General features: G+C 30.9%; 1 protein-coding gene across 1 annotated transcript in view; it reads left to right on the top strand.

Annotated features, from left to right (window-relative positions):
- LOC139098210 (cell adhesion molecule DSCAML1-like) overlaps window positions 1–24,271 on the top strand; it is a 51,334-nt gene that overhangs the window by 4,400 nt on the left and 22,663 nt on the right. The window contains exon 2 of the mRNA XM_070650340.1: window positions 16,041–16,492. Within this exon, the coding sequence (XP_070506441.1) occupies window positions 16,411–16,492 (82 nt within the window). The 5' untranslated portion in view covers window positions 16,041–16,410. The remainder of the gene's footprint in view (window positions 1–16,040; window positions 16,493–24,271) is intronic.

Genomic DNA, 24,271 nt, shown 5'->3' with positions numbered 1-24,271 from the left:
ATTCTTAATGTTTGTTGATTCATTCATTAGCTTCTGCTGTTAGTAATTTACTCAGTTCGAGGTCGACTCGATTTTCATATGGAGTCTTGTCGGCTAAAGTCAGATTTTGAATACCAATTCAGAGGCATCTTCGAGCTCTGGTTTTTACAAATCCATTGTATAAAGTATTGGGGCTTTGCAGCTAACTGTTGTGGTTGCCTGCTGTCATGGTGCAGTAATCGGTAAGGTGATTGACTAAAATTTGATGCGGTTATTTAAAATTAATCGGTTCAAATTTTGCCATTTTAAAATTTTCTTAATTAACAAAGACAAAATCTGAATTTTGGACAATGTTAAATTAAGGAAGTGGTCAGAAACATGAAGTGAAGTGGGAAAAAAGGAACAATAGCACTCTCATTGCCTACCAGAGTAGATCTAATTATAAATGCATAAATTGAATTAATTCGGAAGGAAACGTCGACAAATATCCATATCCGTTAAGGAAAATTAACATTAATGACAGCGAATTTCAAAAAAAAAAATAACTATTATAGTTATCATATCACAGGAAATGCGCTTTCTATATTTAATAGCTTTTTCAAATACAATTTAAATCTAAATTTTAAATCGAATATGTAACCAATAGCAACAAAATATTTCCATTAGTAACACTTGCTAAACATTTTTCGATTATTCTATTATCGAAATTAATTTTCGATGATTAAATAAAGTTCTGAGAATACATTTCATGCATATATAACCGTTTCCATGATTATCACATGCTGAATATGTTATTTAATAATTATTAATGCGAATAATGTTTGAAGTGGGATGAAATATAATAAAAAAACTTCATCATATAATTGCTCAACGATAAATCATTAATTTTCAGTTACTGCAAATGTGTCAAAATACAAATTTAAATTTATAAAATTTAATAACGAACATTTAAAGTGAAATTTCAAGCCACAAAATAAATAATGAGGTTCATTTTGATTTTAATGTGATTGAAATTTTTGAGCTGAAATTCATGCTGATGTAAATTATTTTGATGAGGATTTTCACATCCATTATGTGTAATTGTGCGTAAAGTTTTCCCACAAACTTTTTATTAATGCTGAATTTTAATATTTTAATATATCGTATAACAAATTTAAATATTTTCATTTATGGCGTCAGAAATAATATCAGATATTGTTATGAAAATAATATCAAAACGTTGTGACAAAAAAATTTCAAAAATTTTCACAATTTTGTTTGGTTTTTCACTTGGGAGTCATTCATTGATTACGTAACGCACTTAAGGAGGGATGCTGGGAGGTGGAAATTTAGGTACACCTAAAAAATCAATTTTTTCCATCAATATTTTGGTACAAATCTAGATTTGTGTCAATCCTTCACACGTGACGTAATAACCGAATAGTCCCCCTCCCTGCTGTGCTGATTACATTTCAGACTATATGTATTTCCTGTCATCATCAAAATACAATAGAACTAGAACGAAAGAGTCTGGGTGGGGCTCAGTATATTGATTGTTTTCATGAGCAATAAAGCAGCAGCAATGGGAGGAAGAAGGGAGGTTTTAAGAATCAAATCTATATGTTCCATTTAAGTATGTTGTTTACTAAATCAAGGACAGGAAATTGAAAATTTCATCAACAAACCCTTTTGCCTTGTAATATTTTATAATCCTTGTATTTCTACTTCAAGATGTCTTAGACATAGACTTTAATAATTTTATTGAAGATTTGTGCCTGCCTTCAAGTTTCTTGAGAACTATTAATATTTTATTTATTTTAATGAAGACTCTTGGGAAAAGTTGTTGAAATTCTATATAAACCTTTTGAAATAATTTACTCAATCGACACCTACACTAAAATTTTCGTAACCCTTTTTTATAAAATAATAAAAATTGTTTTACATCCTTAAGTTGATATAGACATTATTTAATGTGTGTACAATAGACCGTATGAAATATTATACATGCATAAATTAGTATTTGGTTAGGAACAATTTTTATTCATCTTTTGTTGGAAAGATCGTCTGGAAAAAAATAGAATTAATTTGCCCGATCTGCTTAATGTAGTTATATAAGCTCGAGAACGGTTGACGACTTTTCCACACTAAATCCGAGTCAACTTCGAGTTCCTAAGGTACCACTATGTCGTTATGCATACGGGAAGACATGAAGGTGTCCTGAAGCTACCTTAATGGCTGTTTTGGCATATTTTGACGTAGAATATTAGTAAATGTGTCCCAGTGTGTCCCAGTGTGTCTCGGGTCGAAGTTTCATTGTTTTATTAATTTATAAGTATGAATTATGAATTATTTAATATTTCTAAAGTTCTTTAGTATTTCATATTATTTGCATTACAATATTCTTACTAAAGTGTAATGCCTTGATGTAAAAAGTTTAGAAAGCTTACACGTGGACAAATAGAACCTAAACAAGCTCGAGTTTCATATAAAGATTTTGTCAATTGCAATATTTAAGGGAAATTTTCTTCAAATATATATAAAAGCCTTAGGATCTTGAATTTTCATATAAGGAGTTGAAGTTGAATCCCATAAAATTGTAATGAATATTATACCAGCAATTGTCTCATAGAAATATTAATATTGTCATAATAATGTATGAAATATCCAACAACTTTATTAGCTAGAGGCTCATGTATGATATCTATTGTCTAATCACAGAAATATTATTTAATAAATTATTGGAATTTATATGGATATTATCTGATCTTCTCTAATTTCATGCCTCTTGACTGCAAATCTTAGATACAAAATTAGTTACTTTATTATTGATTGAGCTTGAAGTCTACTTCAATTTTATATGAAAGTCAGACGACTTTTTCATACAAAATTTGAATTGACTTAAAGTTTTGGCATTGATTAACAATTTTCATCAATTGCTTAATCAGCATCTGCTTCATAACGCCTAATCTTTAAACTAAAGCTGAACAGCTTCCACTAGTCATCATCAACTCAATCAATAACTTAATAATCAAATAAAACAAAACAACGAAAAGTTTCATCAAAATTCATTAATCTCTATGGCGAAAATTATCTGAAAAATCATAATGACTAAGAAAATTTTCATCATTTCATTTATCAACAATGAACATTAATTTTCATAAATATTTAAGTTGGTTTTCTAATTCCTTTTAAATTGCGTAATATTTCATTAATTAAAGCCAAAAAAAATGTTTAATCTCAAAGCCAAAAACCAATGCCTTTAATTAGATAGAAACAAAAATTTTCGCTGAAAAACTCAACATTTTGCAAATAAATTCTCAACCTAAATTGAATATTAAAGAAAATGAAACTTTTTCAACAAGAAAAAAATTAAAAAATTTTTAATTAAAGAAATTTTTCTTTCAAAAAGTTCAAAAAAAAAAAATATATTTAATTAAATAGTTTGTTGAATGTGTCGTGGTTTATATACAACAGAGTTTCATCCTTAAACAATAGCTGTCGTTCTGCTTGCGAGACAACTGTAGCATTCATCCTCATGCAGGATAAACAATCTTCCACAATAACTTCTTTGATGTCAAATAAATTCTAAACACAATTCCCAAAATTATTTTACAGAATAAAAAAAAACTTTCACTTAATCTGTCTTGAATTATAACCAACGAGCAGCAAACTTCGTTGTACCTTTGTCATGTGTCAGAATTTCCACAATGTTCCTTGCGAATAGGAAGCAAAAAGAAGCACACCGAGCGGAATTGAGAGTGAAAAAAAAAAATTTTGCATTCAACAAAGGAAAAACACAATTTTCTTATTATTTTTTTTTTGTTTTCTTCCATTCCCTGTTTTTTTTTTGCTGCTTCCATACCCTAGGAACATAATATTTCGTGTATGTGACACATTTTAGCAAGCATTTCGCTCGTGTTACGATGATTCTTTACTTTATTCTTTATTCTATTTTTTCTATGTATATATGTACGTACGTATGTCAAGTGGCAGTTGGAAAATGGAAAAATTTGGTTTTATGTGGTGAAAAGGCGGCATTAAAGTGTCAAAGGAACCCTTTTGACAAAAAAATATTTTTTTCTTTAATATACTATTTACATAAACTCTATGATACAAAAGAAGAAGATCGTGTCTTACATTATGTATATGCTCATTTATTTTGTGAGTTTATTGGAGTTGTTGAAAAAATTGAGTTGAGATTTGATGATATTTATCGGGATTTTTGAACGCTTTTTACTTACCCTAACAGGCAAAGAGCATGCTTTCAGGATACAAAAATACCACTACGGTACCTAAAAGTTGTCTCTTTCGCTGTTAGGGTTAGTAGCAGACATACTGAAATATTGCGGTTTTTAGATAGTGCCTTAAGTGGGTTCTATCTCTGGGTACTGCTTGGCAATTACGTAATCGAATCAATTACTGTCTAGCTATCAACAATCATTTTCCAAGAGTTTATTCAACTGTAAAACGTTGCTTAGAGCTACAATTTTATATTGATCTTGTGCATTAGGTGCTTAAAGCATCTAATTTTTTGAAAAATCTTACATTTTGGAATTTGCAAGATCCAAACCTACGACATTCAGTACCTAGAAATTTAACTTAACTGCGTAATAAACAATTTTTATACATTTCCAGAATTTAACTTAGCTTAGATGTCAAATGATCAAAGAAAAAGCAACTGTAGGGTGATGAATTGAACCTAACAATATGATGATATAACAGATCATCGATAGCAGTACTTTAACCAAACCCTACATTATACAACGATTCGATTTCAACTGAAGGACCTTAAGTCAAGCCACCCGAAAAACACAATTCGGTTAATTGATAAAAAATCTGAATTCAGGCCAGTGTGTCTTTGGCTTGGTGCCGAATTTGGTTTGAATTTATGGCAATATCAGAATCACATCGGGTGGTGCCGGATTTTTGATCGATTAGCCAACTTGTGCAATTCGAATGAATTTCAATTAGGATTTGGGTGCTTCTGAGAAGGAAGAAAAAGCATCCAAAAGATGAAATTAAGCAACTAATTCTAAACGTTATTGACCAAATCTAGAGCAATAAAATTCTTATTTTCCAAACCAGTCCAAACCGTTCTCAATTCATTCAATCCGACGAAAGCAATAATATTCTAAAGATAAAAAGCAACACTTTCTCTTATCAGCACATTTCCAAGAAAATCCGCTTAAAAAATCGTTGTAGAAATGAAAAATGTTCTTTGGAAAAAGTTTCATTCTTATTCACCCGTTTATGATAGTCGTTTTGTGCTTTTCCTCTTCTTCCACACGTAAGTATGTATCAAACATGTGTGAATAATACTTGGAAAACATAAAGGTGAGAAGAAAATAAATTGAAGATGAGGCAATTTAGCGAAAAAAGTTTCCTTTCTTTTACTTTTTTTTGTGTTTGTTCATTCCTCGTTTATGCGAAATTTGATGATGAAAATCGAGTAATTTTTTTTTTTTTGCTCCATTCCGAAAAACTTTTCTTAATGTCTTCGTGTTTGCACAAGCATGAGTTGTCTTCCTTTAACTGCTGTTGTTGCTTCGAGATATAGCGAGTAAAATTGATGATACCTTGAGGGTTGATGGGCAACACAATGAATTTTATTATTTCTTTTCTTTTTTTGTGAGTCTGTATAAAGACACCTGAAACTCATTTTAATTTTAGTTAAATTATTCACAATCTTCACATATAATTAAATTTTTCTCATCATCTTGAGCGTGCTTAACAATATTTATTGTATTTGGTAACATAAAGATAACAGAAACTTTACGTCTGAGAAGGAATTGTTGAAAATTAAATTTTTGGCGAAAATTAAACACACACCGTGATTTATTAGAGCAAGCAATCTATGTTAATGGGCTACGAATTTAGAAGTTTGTGGCTTCTGCTTTCATCTTGATAGTTCATGCGCTTCGGTGTGTGTAAGTTTGCCAATTTAAGTTTTATTATTATGGAAGATATGCATTAATTTATAGCTTCTATTAAAATTTAATTTCTTTATTGATGGGAAAAATTCAAGGCCAAATGAATAATGAATGCGGAATTCAGATGCTTTCCTATAAGAACTAGAGATTTATGGTTTGAGGAACTGTTCCATTAAAAATCGTTTAGATTGAAATCTTGAATTTTTCAATAGTAAAATGGATGTCTCTGGAGGGTTTTCATGGGAATTATAAGATTATAAGTGAGAAGCTAAGACACATAAAATTTAAATTCATACCATACGTCACAGCTCAAATACGATTTGGATTCTGTATGAAGAAACTTAGAAAAAGTCAATTCAGTTAAATATGTAATTCGTGTTGACTTCGAGCTCTTACTTTATTAGTAACCATGTGGCATAGAGACATCTTTTGATTTGGTCACGATTACCATAAAATGAGTTGAATGGGTACAGAAGTGATAAAACATTTAGATCCGATTAGACAATTGGATCATTACTTACTTAGCTGATCGTTGCGATCCATGACCTTCATTATACGTCTCCTAAATCTGACATTACGTCTGCCAACTATCTACTTGGCAGTCAAGTTGACATTTAACAATGAATGAAAATGGTTCCATTTGATATGAAAGTCACTAGAAGTAACTACGATCCCATCAATTTGAAAACTATTCCACTACTATTTCCTAGCTGCAGATGAAAACCTTTAATTCGTAATTACCATATTGTGCAGTGAAGCATGTTTCTAAAACTCGTAAATTTTACATTATGTATTTTACATATTTAATTTCTATAATTAATGTAGTTTTACGAAGGATAAACTTTTTTAGCTTGGCACACGTAAAAGGATTAATAATAATTTTGGCGAGTTTTTTCGATGTTAAGCTATTTTTGGCATTAGTTTAAAAGTTATCACAAAAAGGAAATTAATTAGTATTAGAAATTTCATATACATATTGCTGCTAAAACATCATTATAATAATTTTAAACAATGAAGGATAACTAGGATGACTATGAAATTTTAAAATACAGCAGATTGCAGCACTAAAGATAACTAAAAAGTATTCTTCTGTTAATGATAGTTTTGAGTCTCAAACGTTCTATCTTCTTCCATACTTCCTAGATGCAATAGCTTATTTGCTATCATAGATGAATTAATCGAAATTTGAGACTTCCTTTTGTGTAATAGCTGCATGTGCACAGCTCATTATTGAATATGTCAAAACGTTATGATCATGCACAATTTTCCACAAACTCCGTCTGAAACTGTAAACATTATTTTCATTGTAATTGTATGGCTACTGACAAGTTTCTCAAGTCTGCAACTTTTACATGACACATGCATGCTTGCAACCAGAAATTTCAATTAATTCTCTCAATTTCACAACAAAATTTTCAAAGTTTTCTTCAACAAATTGAAAAATCCAATCATAAAAGTTTGTTTACTTTTATTGGATTCTATTACTAGCAAACAGTTTAACAAAAAATTTGTCTCAACTATACACACGGAGCAACAAGATTGGATTAATACCTGAAATGAAATTATATCAATTTACAGTCCATATCTGATACAATTTAATCCATGAACTTTGTCGAAATAAAAATAGCTAACAGAATTTTCAGACTCAGCATAAGGTGCAAAAAGCAAAAAAAAATATCACCAATAAAATCTATCAGCAGCAAATCATGTTTTCAGTACACAACGTCGCATTGTGCTTTTCAATCACGTAAAAGCATTCAATAAAAAAAAAAGTTTTTTTTTTTATGTTTTCAATTTTCTGCAGGTTTTTTTTTTTTTGTATGACTTCATTTGTAATCTCTGATGTTCTATTTCAATTATCTAAATCAAATAGAATGGGTCAAGTCATTAACCTAGTTACAGTGCAAGTCTCTCTCACTCTCACCAGCTTATAAGGTGTTTAATAATACAACACAAAATGCCTTTGGTTCCGAAAAAAATGATGTGAAAATTCGAATTGAATTGGCTGACGAAGCCATAAACTCATCATGGCAATAAAGTCAACAGCTTTTCTGTTATTGAATTTCTGATAAAATACACAAGTGTCATATACCGAAATGCCTCAAATTGCATTTATATTCAGTTAAACTTTGTCATGCTATGGACTGAATTGAAGCTTTAATTAGAGAGCTTCCTGCTGTATTTGACTTGTAAATTTTTCTGATGTGAAAATTTCATAAATTTTAGGATTTGTAGCTTTTCAATTAGTTTTAAAGTTTTAAATTCAGTTTTTGGGAACATTCGAAAATTAAATAATGCTAAAAATAGCTTCAAGACCCCTCACATACAGCATACATGAACATCAATTCTCTAGATATTTTCACACCCCTCAACAACCCTATATTCCATTCCATCTAAGCTCATTCTACATCAAAATGTTCAGATGAAGACAAAAAGCTGTAATTTACAGATATATAGGAAGCAGGCAGTCTGGTTTTGATGAAATTTCTGCCTCAAAACTCGTAAAACTCATCGCCAATAAATTTCCAAATTTATTGACTAACAAGATATACAATTTTGTATGTATTCATAATAAAAAGTAAATTCAATTCTTGCTCATAAAAGTGAAAGTGATGCAAAAGAGGAAAAACAAAATAAGTTTGGGAATGATGGGATGTTGAAAGGTTTAGAGCGCATAATTGAGGAATTCAGGTTTAAAGAGATTTTTTGGGAAGTTGATTGATTGATCCCAAAATAAAATACTCAATTAAATACTCCAATTTCCATCAAAAAGGACCTCAAAATATCTTCGAATGACCTTCAAACTCAACTCTATAAATTTCTAGAGTAATTATCGTCAATTATCATCCAGCACATCACTAATGGTCGAGAAAAAAAAGATGCTGGCAATTACAGTCATTCACCATCAAAGCTCTGCAAAAAAACTTATTTCAGCAATATATCACAACATAATGATATGATTCTCTAGCACAATAATTTTTACGCATACTTAAGCAGTCAAATTTAATGTGGTGTGCCTATATGTGTATGTGCATGAGCTCATAAAAATTTGTGTGAAAGGAGAAAGGAGTCATTATGACTCTCTAAGCGTTCATAGAAATAAGAAGAGGCAAAAAAAGGAATGATTTTTTTTAGCACATAAAGTGGAATGGAACAATTTAAAAGGAACGATGAGAATGAAAGAAAAAACATATTGCAGAAAATTTCCCTGCTCATAAATTTATTTCCTTCTTTTTTTTGGTGTTCTTCTATCTCCATTTCCTCGTTCATACATGTATATTTATGCATATGAATGAATGTGTATTATGCAAAGAATGATGAAAAATGTAGTTAGAAATTGTCTAGTTATTCATTCATTCCGTTTATGATTTCTTCCTATGACAACTTGCCAAGCAATTTGTGTACTATTGCTCGTTGGTTTTGCTGCCTTATCATGTAGCTTTTATGTGAGGAAGAGGATTTCTTTTGAGTGACTTTTGTCTGAATGACAATTTTGAAATTTTGACATTCTTTTGATTTGTCCGCTTTGGAAGAGCTTCCGGGAAATGTGACTCTGACTTGATTCTTTGACTCATACCGAATCTAGTGACATGCCAGAGTCACGGCCGAATATTTCCGGATCTCAATCGATCAACCGACATGTGCTATTCGAGGTTCCTATCAAGTTCCTATAAACTATACAATTGATGCAAATCATGTCAATCACATATCAGCTCTATTGTTGGTTCAATTTGCCAATTACCAAAGCCAAGTGCAACACTATCTCATTCGACACCTTCCTTCCAAGAATTCTTAGGTCACCCAAGTGCTTTCTTGCCGAAATCTTGATCCCGACAAGCCTAGAAAACCTATGTCTTGATCAGTGCCCTAACGCCATCATGACGTCTGTTTTAGTCCCATTCTTGTATCGAGAAATGAAATTTCCCGCATTGTGCCACTCGGATTGATTTAATAATACAAAAATAGGCATATCAATGCATACATCCATAAAATATCTAAACCAACATTGCCAAAAACGTCTAAAATTAGAATTCATTGCATGACAATAATATTGTTGACTACTCAAGCTAATCAGATATCACCAATAAATGCGTCCTGCCAAACGAATCCCCATGATCCTTCATCTAAATTCCTTCGCATGTTCCAACAATAATTCCCTACAATAAGTTTTATATGGGAATATGTGGACCAAAAAAAACAAAGAATTTTTATTCCTTTACTTTATTATCACACATACAAATAGACACAAAAGAATTTATTCATGAATCTACATACATAGTAGAGATCAACATCAACATCATCATCATCTCCTGGAATTAAGGACTTTAAATCTCAATTATTTTGAGAGCATCATCACATAAAACTGTGGTGAGATTAAGCAATAAAATTCACATTGTGCAGTAAGCTTTCCCCATTGTGCTTTGGTTTTATTTCATATTTTTTTTTGTATGTTGCTGTGTTATTGCTGCTGCTGGCTGACTGGTTGGTTTGTTGGATAGCTACGCTCGAAATACAAAGAAGTGTTTTTCATATTCTATTCCAAATTTTTTTCTGTATTTTCTCTTGTGTTTCAAACGATTACTGCCTTTATATTTGTATGCTGCTCAAATTGTGAGCAATTGAATGTGAATTTGTGAGCGTAGATAATGAAAGAAGACACCGGATATATTTTATGGCACGTTTATATATTATTTTCACTCTTTACTTTATTATAGAGTCGATTTTAATGATCTCAACACATCCGCAACATTGATTGCTCAATTTATTGAAGACAAAAGAGACTTTTTTATGTTTTTTTTTGCTCCTTTATTTGATTGATAATTTGCGGGTGGATGAAATATTTATTTAATAAATTCACATAATAAATTCAATCAAAACCAAATGAAAGGATTTTTATTCAACATTTTTTATATTGCTGTTGACTGATGAAATTTACAAAAATATCCACTCATGCACGAAAATCAATTATTGTATTTTTTCAAAAAGGACCCTCACTCAAAAAGAGCTTTTTTATTGTTGAATGCAGACATAAATAAATTTATTGGTGATATAAATATTGAACATTTTTTTTAAAATATTAAATTTATGAAGAAAACAATGATAAGTTGATGAGCTGTTTATTGAGTAGAAGGGGTGGGTATGGAACGCATTGGATCTGAATATATAAAAGGGCTTAAGTAGATTTGGGCTTTTGCATATATGAATAAGAGATTCATATTAAGGTTTACTTGAAGTATGAGACTTTTGAGGTCACTCGACTCAACCGTACATGAATTGTAAAATTCTCAAAATTGGGGATGCTTAGAATTACATAATCCTGCATATAACATTAAATCAGTTATATGGCTAGACTTTCAAAAGACTCTGCACAGTCACGATGAATTTTTGATTCTTTAATGGACAACAAGAGCGTCATAATGAGGCAAATTACATTTTTCGCCTTAAGATGAATCGAAACTAAACAACATTGTGCTATAAGAACATTAATACGGCGACATTGCGGTGTCCTAGCTAACATGTTGAGCCGTTAAGACAACTGAAATGCTAACCTTTTTTCAAAAGTTAAATGACATAGAAAAACAGTGTCTTCAGGTTGGCGTGACTAAAGATCGAGTCAGAATCGGAATAATTCACCTCACATCAGAGTCACACCAGCATGTGGACATTAATATTCACGTTTACTCTCACTTTACACACATGACTTGAAACCTAAAATTCAATTTGTTCCACAACAACTTCAAACATCAGTGTTAGTTTGGGCACCTATCAAAAATTATTTAAACATTGTTGTCACTTCCAGCTCATTAACGAAAACCTCACCAACATGACTCATAATTGATTATTTTTGCTTACAACATTTTTTCTTCGTAAATATTTTTTTGGATCCTTTTTAATGGTCTAGTAAATATTTAAACAATAATTTCCTTTTGAGTTATTAGAATTAATAATGGTTTAATTATAGGTACCAATAAAAGGATTAAATGAAAATTTACGATATGATCATGAAAAAGAGCTTTTAATTGCTAAAGTGAAACCGCGGTTTGATCACTTTTTTGAGACCTTTAAACATTAATTATGAATTACGTTCGTTGTGGCTTTTAACGCAGATTTTTCGGAATTATTTGGATGAATTTTATGATGTTGAGTAAGTTGTTCATTGAATTAGAAGGAATTAGTCCTTGTATAAGCAGAAGGACTTGAGATTATCCTACAATTATCATCCTCTGGTAGCTAGAGTGGTGCTGAAGTGACAATCTACAAAAAATCACTCGTGAACTTTTGACAAATCCACTTAAAACTTCATTTGCATCTGATACTGTTCAATTCAGTCAGTCAAACTGAAAAATCACTCCACCCCAAACATAAACAAGTCTTAAAAATATTCACATCCAAATATTTGTAAAGAAAAATATGCGAAAAATATAAAATCAATGAAAAGCTCTTCTTTTTCGGAATTCTTTTTCATTTTTTATTGAAATTCAATATTGAAATGCATTGTTCGAATATCTATTTGAAAATAAAAAGCGAAACTCAAACTCAAGTCAATTGAATGAATGAAATAAAAACTGGAAGGCGGGTGCTGTGCTGATAAAAATAAGAAGAGAATTTTTTATTGTCAGTTGAATATTTTTAAAATTTAAATTTTTTTTTGCTTTATTATGATTCATGCTTTGAAATTGGAGAAGTTTTAAGTCATTCGTCTCTATGTATCAAGTTAAAAGGGAATTTATAATAGAACAAAAAAACATTTCTGATACTATTAAAAGATTACAAGAGAATTCTGAAGAGTTTGTTGAAAAAGTTTTAAGTAATTGGAAAGGATCATTGAACTTTTTTTTGATTTTCTGAGTGGAAAATGTCTTGGTAAAATTGATATATTCTGAGAAGATAATAATAATAATGTGGGGTTGAAGTAGGAACAAGCAGCATGTAGAGTGTGGGTGGTTCAGACATTTTTCTGATGAATTTTAAAATTTACTTTGTGGTTTGAAACTTTTTTGATTTGAGGAAAAATTTTAATTTAATTAGCAAAAACTTCAATTGGGTTGTTCAATTATTACGTAATGGTATCAAAATGAGAGGGAATGAAAATTAAGATTTTGATACACTTCAATAGAGATTTGGATACAGAGGAAGAGAGGAGGGGAGTCAAGAAGTCAACTTGAGTTAACTCTGCTCTATACAAAATTCGAGTTGACTTCAAGTTCTAGTTATAAGTGAATGCTTCGATAGGGAATGTCCATAAATTACGTATTGCTAGAAATGCGTTTAAAGACCCCTTTCCCATCACCTTAAAGATAAGTAACAAAATCATGACCCTAAATTAGGACTCCGTAACAAAATTATACTTTTTTGTCCTCCTTATGCGGTACGTAACTTCCGATCGTCCCCATTGAAAAATTTCACCGAACAATAAATTGAACAACAATCAAAATTTAAATTCCATTAATGCGAATTAATTCGACTCAATAATTAACAATAATCCAATTGGATATTAATCAGCTCAACGCAAAATTTAATGAATAATCAACATATAAATTTCTAGAGATTATTAAAGGTTAATATTTGCCAAAAATTAAGGTAATTAAAAAATATAGTTCTGATCAATAAATTAAAGTTTTTTACATAAATTTTCACTTTAAATGTGAAATCAGAAAGGTTTAATAAATCATCAAAATAAATTACCGCAGGAATTAAAAACTATTATAATATTTGCTGGCTTATGATATATTTAAATTTATGTTTGGCATGAAAATATGATCCTTAAATGCTATAAATATTAATATTTTGGGAAATCAATTCCAATTTCATTTGAATGAACAAATATTTTTTTAAATTTAGTATCATCAATTTAATTTAGCAATTAATTATAGCAATTTGTTTATTATAGCAATAGATATTTGTATTATTGGGAGGGAGGTTGTTGTTTTTGACACCTGAAATTGAAGATGCTTTGAGGTGTTTTGAGAAAATAGTAGATTTATTGGGAATTGTTTATTTTAAAAGTATTTGGATAGTATTGGAATTGTTTATGATTTTTGTGCATGTTTTATGGACACTTGAGGGTATTTGAATGTTTAGATATACTCTAAATAACTTGATTAATATACATTCTTGATATCAGAGTTGGCTAAACTGCATTCAGGTCCCGCCTCCGGGAAATCCAGACTCAACTTTGATTTTGGAGTCTGTACTGCAATGAAGCTCTTTTTAAGACTGTTGAAATCCAAACGACTCCCAAAGTCCTGTCTACTCTGCTTTTACATATCGCAGGAGCATTAAAGCATGCTCTAAATCTGGCTGTTGGACATTCTAACACATAACTGTAATCCTTGAAAAAATGCAAACTTTTCTAATATTTCCCAATCAAATATTCCAAACAACAAAACCATAAACCTAAATCAACAGACAAACTCATCACCATTTAATGCTCAATACTTTTCCAATGCATTTTTATAACAAAACCCCAAGTGAACGGTTCAATTGAAAAAATTAAAAAGAGCACTAGACAAAAACTCAATCAAATATTTAAATTTCCAATTCATTTTGCATAAACTGCTTAATTTTCTCCCATCTTTCTTTCGATTAAATTGCCCTTGGCTCATTCACGTCAATACACTGCGATACCATTTAATTATTTATTCGATTTTTCTTCACTTCTGCATAATTTTTTTTTTATTATCCATTCTCTTAATTAAATAAAATTTTTCAATTGACCTCACAGAATCCATATTTGTAGAAAAAAGGAAGATGAGAAGTGAGCAATAATTGAAAAGATTAAAAGCAGACTGCATCAGAAGGAGATTTTTTGGGGTGGCTATGAATAAAATTTGGGACTGATTTTGAATGACTATTGGAATAGGAAAAGTATAGTGTTTAAATCAGAGTTCGTTATCGACTCGGATTTTGTATGGAAAAATTGACTAAAGTCGACTGGACTCAATATAAAATTCGAGTCGGATTCGAGCTCTGCTTTGAAGTATTTTCACAAAATAACAATAATGGTCATTAAATTTTCAAATTGTCGGTCATAAATATTTTATCTCCGTATTTTATTGACCCAAACTTTATATTGAGACTAATTTGGAAATGATCTCAATGGATTTTTATAATCTCCTAAATAAGTACAACAAAATTTGACAAAAATACTTATTTTGAAATCTGGAGAGTTCTTAATAAGCTGCTGGACACACAACTCTTCAGAGAATATAGTGTATTGTCTTTAAAGCTTCCAGAAACATTGTTGGTTAATTTAAGAAAGAAAGGAGGAATAAAATACATGAAAAATCTTCTACAAATCTCATTAAATGTACAATTTGTACGAGTGAATCCTGTACATCTTATTATTATGATGAGCACGTTATAGACCTGGTATACTCTGAATTGAGTGGAGTCAGTGTAAATGTCACTCGTGGGTCTAATTATAAATAACAAGATGTTTTATGTTAAATTTTGAGTCGTTTTTCGAAGACGTCCAAAGTTTAACTGTGAAACAACGCAATATCTAACGTAGTAAATCTAATTTGATCAAAATTAAAGAACTTTGTGACTAAATCAACAAAATGCGCAGATAATTAAAATAATAAGAATATATTATAGATCAAACTATCTTTGAACTTAACTTCAACAATCTGTCATTTTGGCAATTAGGAGGGTAGCAAGGAAGAGAGGAATTGATGAAGATTCTACTCAACAACAAGATTTCTTAATTTTTGATAGGTTTTATTTCTGAGAAGTAAGCCAAAAAAGGTTGTCCATCACTGCAATTTAGTACGTCACGTACCATACTTTGAGAATAACTGGTTCATTCAAATCCTATCGAAAAACACAATTTTCCGTGCCATTTTCTCTGCTCATCAATATTCCTTAGTTACAGATTTTTAAATAGAAACCAATATAAATTCCTTAGTCACCCTTATAGACACCCTTTTTTTTGTGAATTCTCTCTCGATCATACTGCCAATTACGAATATTCAATATCGAATTCAAAATGAAAATGAAAATGAACATTCATTGAAGTGATGCTTAATACATTTTCATTGTAAACTTATTTCTTGTTCATTGAAAATTTTTTTCCTCTCATTTACAATATTGAGTGTATTGAAATAAATTTAATTAAATATTTTTCAATTTATATTCTTTTTTTCACAGTGCTCGATTGCTTTTAATTGCTACTAATTGGTGAATCCAACAACAAAAAAAAGGAATAATTGTATGGAATGAGATTCCAATTTACATAATTACATAGAGGTGTAAAACGCTTATCATCATCATCATCATCCATCCGAAAATTGTATTGAATACAATTTTTTTGTGTGTGTACAGTGAATAATTTATGGATTGTGAATAAAAAAAAAGAAAAGAAAGGAAGAAATTATCCTCATTTAAGGTGTGTAAATAAAAACTGAAAATAAAGGAAGTAAAAAAAAAGTTTTATTTTATTAGAGTGGAAAAAAGAGCAAAAAAGAGAAAAGAAATCAAATAAAGAAAAGCAAAAAGTTTTCTTCTCTATAAAACATTGATGATAGCAAGAAAGCTATCAAGAAACGGAAGAACTATGAAGTATTTGATTGTCATAATGATGGTCTTTAGCATAAATTACGGTAAGTTATATTGAATGTGAGGGGATCGAGGAGGAAAAAAAAGATACACACACCCAAAAAAAGTCAATAAATTTGTGGTAAAATACGAAGAAAAAAAAGAAACTGACTGGGATTTATGTTGATGCCATTATCTGTATTCATTTTTATTTCTCGTACTTACAAGTTTCGGGCACTAGAATGATAAATTTGTGACAATTTTTTGTTTGTTTGTTCTATACACAAAAAAGGCAGTAAAGCTTTGTGGTTTTTCAATTTATATGAAGTAGATTAATCTTAAGAGATTATGGGAAACTTTCGAGTTTCGATTTCCATTACTGAAAGGTCAATGAACAGTTTATGCCTAGGGCAAGGCAAAAGTTATTTACTGACAGCTTTCTAGTTTTTGTGTGGGCAGAATCATGAATGACTTTCTTGGAAGGCTGAACGATTTTGATAAATTGCATGTAATTAAAGCTTAAATTGACAACCAGAAAATAGCCTTAAATAAATATGAAATAAAGACTCAACTTGGATTTTGAGATGCTCTTGAATTTTTCTTGGATATCAACATTTTGTATTTCCTTGAAGAATTTATTGAGAATCATCCTTAAGCAGTACTTAATTCGAACAAAAAGTACACGCTCTAGAAAGTCTTCTTGGAAATTTTCACTTGAAGTGTTTGAATGAAAAATTTTTGTTGAATTTTCTTTTCTTTTTTGAAAATTTAAAGAAAAGAAAAGTTTACAGAATTTATTTTATATGTAGACATCTTTAAGGTCAGTGATTATCCCGAGCGACGGAAATAAAGAAAGCTCGAGAACGGAGCTTTTAAGGATCCGCTAAATCTCTTGTATTAACACCAAATGGAAGCCGACTCCGTAACATGTCCATATGCGGCTTACACTTAGCGGCGTCCATTTGGCTGTAAAAAAAGTTTAGCGGAGCATTCGTTATTTGTACCACTCGGGTATAAGTAAAAAAGTTGATCCGGATTTTGTTGACTCGAGGAAAATTGACTCTATATGAAATTATAGATCGACATCGAGCAATGAGTTGAAATTTAGAATTTTAAAATTGTTTGATTAATTAGATGGTATATGTGTTTCTGTGTATGTTTCTGGAAATTGGTAATTGGTTTGTCTCATTTGGTATGGTATTGGAAATTGGCAAATGGTAGACAGCAATAGAACCAGTTATAGACACTAACTGAGACAGATTATGGATCACAGATGATCTGTACGGTCAACGAGCTTTGTAAGTAAGTGTAAAAGTCTGAGATTAGCACTGCACTTGGTATTTAATATTGACAAGCGGTAGTCGGCAATAGACTCAGTTTTAGGGACCATCTTAAAGAGTCAATTCACCACAATAATTCAGTTGAGCCAGAAAAAAATATAAATATAATGTTGAATTGATATCTGGTAGTTCAAAGATCAATTCTAAGGAATTATTGACAAAATCAATTTTAAAACGATTATTTCGATAAGTAATATACTTCAATCCACTCAAATAATATCAAAGATAAATGCATCAAAAGAACCAAACTATTCATATTCAATATTTTCTCAATCATCTACAATATTTAATAAGATATTATCGATCGATGTTCTCGACAAATTCCCTTTGATTCCCAGTCTGATCTAAGCATGAAAAAAAAAAATTGTTTCATAAACATTTGCATTATTTTCCCATTTCTCACAAAGTCAAGCTCCTTTGCAAAGAATAAATCCCTACCTTGAATAACTTCAGATGTTTTACTTTTTCATCATCATCATCATGATCCCACTGCTATAGCTCTTTTAGTATTCACTATACATCCTTCAAATACCTTTTATGTTCAAGTATCGAATGATAAAGTTGAAATTATATCCCCTTAAATTCCTGTACATACAGAACACATATATGAGCAGGTTCATGCATATGCAGAAATTCAATATTGTATACTCACAGGAATTTTATTATCTTTCCCTTATAGATTTCACTTATAACTCATGAATATTCAAAAGAAATCCTTATCATTCCTCATTTGGCGACAGATAAATTTTCTATTTGCTGTGAAAGTTTTCTGTCGCCCTTACACGCAAAAAAAAGTAAATACCAAGAAGAAGCTATCCATGAAAAAAAGTGAAATAGAATAGAATGAGAGAGAAAATTACCCTAAATTGCTATTTTTTCTTTTACTTCTTTCATTTCACTTTCTATCTTGTTTGTATACATCACCGTAACACAAGATGAAGGAGGAGGTGAAGAGAGGCTCAAGAAAAAACGAGAAAAACACTTTTCCACTTCCTTCTTCATGATTATTTAATTCATAAATTTTCCGGGCTTTGGTCTTTTGATGCTGTTATTTTTTTACATGCTGTGCTTCTATTTTACTTCATTTTCATTCACTTTCGTGTGATTTACAAAAATATAGAAGTGACGGCAGCGAACGGAAGAAGACAAACGAACCCAGTGGAAGGAAACGTTCACAGCTTACATACATACGGAAAATTTGTCTTTAAATCACTCATAAAATATTCATATTTTCATTTTGTGCTGGGAAAGTTTTTTATTTTACATTCCTTTGTTTCCTTAATTTATCTGCTGTGATAAACCATGCAGATGCTACGAGATGTGGAATAAGTGGTTTTAAAAGCTTTAGCTATTTTCGATTATTACTTTTTTGTGATCAATTGATTATTTTAATGGACTTGAGGTAGGAGTGTAGACAGCGAGGGATTATTGAGGTCAAAAGTGGCTATTGACAAGTTAGGATTCTTGGAAAGTTGTTAAGACTTACTTACTAATTCTGTTGGTCGTGTAGATCAACTGAAATTCATGGATTGCTGTAGCTTCCACTAACAGAGGCGAAGAAGTAGTTTTTTACAACCTTAGTGATATTTCTTCAGTAGTTAGTGTTCATACTAGCTCTATCGATGGCTATTGATTGATAATTCCCAATATCAAGTGCCATATCAATAAAATTCCAAATCTCCAACCTCGATAAGTTTCAATCTACACCTTTGTCGGATGGATGGGTTCAAAGTCAAAAGATACAAATTGATGAATCTGGAATGAAATCCAGCTGAGTAAATTTCTTGGAAAAACCCAAAATTGACAAATTCATAAGCAAATTATGATAAATATCCTAAACATAATTTATTTTTCCAAGTTTGTTAGATATCCAATGATAATATGTGAGATTCGAACTCTCAGATTACAATTCAATTTTAGTCCAATTTTTATTCATTTTATTCACGATTCAGCTAAAAACCAAAGACATAACATTCATAACTGCCCAATAAACTTATCAAATTTATTCAAATAGTCCAAATAAATCCAAAAGAAATATTTTCCAGAACATAATCAAAATATTTAGATACAGACATAAAAAAAATCGCTAAAGCAATTTGAATAGTCGACATAACTCGCTGGCACATGTGGACTGTCATAAAATTTTCTGAAATATTGTAAATCAAGATAGCGACTTTATGTAGACTTAATATTACGATCAATGAAAACGAGGGAGAGGATGAAAGAAAGAAACTGCGGACATAAATGTCTTCGTAAGCACAAACCACATGAATTATCAAACATATCCGAATTTCGTTCAAGTATTCTCATACTTCATTAAATCTCACAATATCTTCAAGCTCAATCTCACTGGGATTTTTCATGGTTTACATTATAATCATAAAAATTTCACAGTGAGAAGGCATTCGGGATGTTGAAATAAGAAGAAGAATTTAAAGCAGTAAATAAATTTTCCTTATTTCCACTTTCTTACTATGTCTTCCAATCTCATTCCGCTGTGAATTGTGTCCGACCATTCGACAGTCCGCCTGACGACAAACTTATCTTCTACGATTCTTATACTAAAATCACATAAATCCTATAGACTGAATTAGAGAGAATATGTGACTATAAGCGATGGAGGGATATTCTACAACATTTGGCGTTTTTTTATGTGCCGTCTATGGTGCATGCGAATAAATATCAAAAACGAAAAAGCCAGTACGATACAATGAACAAGCTTTTTATGGGTATCGCTCGTTTTGCTCATTTTAAACGAAACATATTGTTGTGCGGATGGATGAAGAAGACAAAAAACAATGACAAAGAAAGTTATTGCAAAAAAGGCAAGGAAAAGGTGAGCTTTCATGTTGGTCATGATAGTCGTTCCTTATTATCTTGATCTTTAATTTAAAAAAATTCACTCCAGAGCTTTACTCAAGTGTTTTTAAGGTTTTGTAGAAAATTGTTTACTTAAGTAAACAGTTTATTTAAGGATAGAAGAAATTTTATGGTTTGAAAAGTTTTGTTTACTTTCGAGTTTTGGACTTCTTTTTTTTTGTTGAGTTAATTTTAGAATTATTTTCAAATTTGATAGAAATCTGTCAGACTTTCGCAGAAGATTTGGGTTTAGGAGATGTTTACTTGTGCAATTAGAGCAAAGTTGTTTGAAAATATGTCCCTTAATTTACTTAAGATTTGGCTTTTTGTGATTTATTAGTCTTTAAAATCTACTTAACAATGTAATTTGTTAAGCTATAATCCATTAAGGATCGTTTGAAAGGTTTACTTTATTATCTGACCTTTTTTAGACTGATTCGCTGATCGTATAGATCAATTGTGATCCATGACCTCCCACAGATGTCGCCTGAAGCTGGTTCTATCGCTGGTTTCCACTTTCCAATTTAATATCGTACCAATTGAGTATATTTAATGATCTTTAAGGCGGTTAAGTCCTAAATAGACTCAAGAAACTTAGCCTAGAGCAGTGTTTGGCAACATTTTATATTTTGGGATACACCTTAGTTGTAAGCCTTGACCAAAACCTCATAAGACATAAGATTATAGCATTTTCAAACATTTATTTCGGCACACTAGAGTGTCGCGGCATACAGTTTGCTCATCACTGGCCTAGAATTCTGAGCAAAGTTTCTATAATTCTAATTTATTAACCTCAAATGACGGGATCTTAATGGAGTCATGATGGAGCCATTTTAATTTATTTTACTCCAGCAATAAATTCCAATTTACCCAGTTTCAAATCAAATCCAACAAACAATTCCCATACTCCATCATCAAATCTCTTTCTAATTTAAAACATTGCAAAGATAATTCAAGCAAATGACACATACTAGGGGTGAATTTTTCAATTTATTTCAGCATGTCCGACAAGTTCAAACAACGCTTTAGTTGATGACATATTTGCGACAGAGAGAAAATTCATCGTAGACTGAATCTAGGACCATAAATCTTTCTACCATTTCTAAATTATGATCATTTCAATCAGTCAAAGTGAATACAAAAAAAAAAACCTTTTTTTTTGAGATTTTATCCGACTAGAAATAGGCCGAAAAAAAGAGAAAAATACACAAAAGGGTATGTGCTAGGCAATAAATCTTTCAAGCTATGCGCCACTGCCATTACTTTGCTGATGCACGCCTAACAAAAGCGCGCGAGATGTTCGCAATAAAAATAATAAAGGAAATTTTTTTTAATCATCATCAAAGCTTGAAAAACAGTAAAAATGGAAAGCAAAAGATAGAGAATAACAAATCGATAATGATAATAAAGCCAGCATCATTATATAGCGTACACAAACATCCATATTGAATGACTCACATGATATAAATTATGTGTGTGCGCTTGGCATTATATGAGACACATATAGAACACACAGAATCGTCGTAATATATTGCAATGAATTGATAGATAGAAAATGAGAGATTGCAAAATAATGCGAAAAGCGATAAAAAACGGAGGCAAAGAAGGCAAAAATTGTAGAGTTGAGAGTTGAGAGGCGGACTGAATGAAATACGTGTGAATGTCTAACATGGTGTGAAAATTTGTTGCAAGCTATACATAATATAACATATACAATGGTTTGTTATTAAGGATTCTGGGAACGTATAGCCTTTTCAAATTGAGATATGGCGATAAATCCATGTTGTTGAGTTCTTACAAGTGCAAAAATGTTTTCGGAAAAGGTTGTGGGGGGGAAAAAATGATATAAATTTCAGAAATTATCGATCCCGTCATAAATTATGTTATATCTGCTAGATAAATTATTGAAATTTAAGATACAACATGTTCTGTTTTATTGAGCTTTTAAAAAATATTGTTCATATTTATCGGTTGTGCGATAAAGTTTCTATCTAAATTTTTTTAAGGTGAATATGAATTTTTTATGAACACGTGTTTATGAATATTCTTATTGTGGGGTAAAAATCTTCTTGTGGTAGGTGTAAGGATCTATAAAAAGAAATCTATTGTTTTATGTTTGTTATAATGCGGCGTAAAAATACAAATTTTCTAGAATTTTAAAGCATTTTGGCGGAACATTTTAAAAATGTAAAATAAATTTTGATTCAGATTTGGAAATTTATGGGGTTTGGCAGCGTTTAATGGTTAACAATTTAAAAAAGAGGCATTAAATTAGGCACTGTGAGGCAGGAGCATAGCTAGGAGGGTTCTAGAGTCCATATCAAGAGTGAAAACTCAGTAGCTCGAGTAGGTGGCTTAATTTGAGTAGCTACATGAAGTTAGAGCAACTTAAGAACGAGTAGAGCACGAAAAGCTCATGCTGGACATGTAAATGTCCACCGTACAAGTGAGTCATAACCTAGTTCCAGATCAGTTCATTTCTAGGCCATTTTTTAATTAGAACACTTCTTTTTTACTCTGCAGCTGCATAATTTACCTTTTTTTACAATATACTATTCATATGGCTAATCTTTTAGCTCACGTTCCAATTTTTTGTGCTGCAATTCAAGTTCAAGACCTGTTCCCAAATCCAACGTTGCCAAGAGCTCCATTTTCATATTTCTAATTCCATCCTACTGGATTTGTTCCAATATTAAAGAAATTAGTCATCAGAGCATTAAATCATCCTTAAAGCAAAATGCCAACAAGCTACTAACTTATATTATTTGCAAGAAAAAGACATCCACAAAAAACGAAATTCAACCCACATTTCAAGAAGCAAAATATCGCATCATAAAAAGCCCTTAAAAGCATCATTAGTTAGTTGGAATGGATAGTATGTGACAGTGTAAAGATAATGTAATCCTTCAATATTTTATTTATTGAGCATAGAATTAAGTGTGGTGAACGAGCAGGTTGAATTGAAAGTTTTTGACTTTCACACTTTTGATAACCTTTTTCTTCGTCTCCGTTTTTCGCCAGGCTGAGAAACTCCGCGGTAGTACCGCAGTATCCATACAAATACCGCAAAATACCGCTAAATACCGCGGTATCCATTACCGCGAAATACCGCCAAATACCGCGGTATTCCATATAAATACCGCCAAATACCGCGGTATTTCATATAAATACCGCCTATTATTTAGGACTCAAAAACTCAAATAGAAAATTGTGAAAATAGTGAAAATTCTATTTTCATTTTCGAAAAAAATCATTTCACATTAATAATCTCAATCCCTTGTGAATAAACCTCGGAAAATCGAATTTTTGGTCACATATCTTAATTTTGGGTGAAAATCTGCCGGACAAAAACTCTCGGAAAAGCTAAAATTTACCTCAATTTTCCTAAATTATGATCAAAAACTCTTGAAAAAGCCAAGTTTTACCTCAATTTTCCTAAATTATGATCAAAAACTCTCGGAAAAGCTAAATTTTGCATCAATTTTCCCAAAATATGGTCAAAAACTCTCGGAAAAGCTAAGTTTTACTTCAATTTTCCCAAAATATGGTCAAAAACTCTCGGAAAAGCTAAGTTTTACCTCAATTTTCCTAAATTATGATCAAAAACTCTCGGAAAAGCTAAATTTTGCATCAATTTTCCCAAAA

The sequence above is a fragment of the Chironomus tepperi genome, unplaced genomic scaffold, assembly GCF_022539635.2.
Source record: "Chironomus tepperi strain 1889 unplaced genomic scaffold, CSIRO-AGI_Ctep_v1 contig_445, whole genome shotgun sequence".
NCBI lineage: Eukaryota > Metazoa > Arthropoda > Insecta > Diptera > Chironomidae > Chironomus > Chironomus tepperi.
The sequence above is the reverse complement of the archived record's forward strand: the minus strand, read 5'-3'. Positions and strand labels throughout refer to the sequence as shown.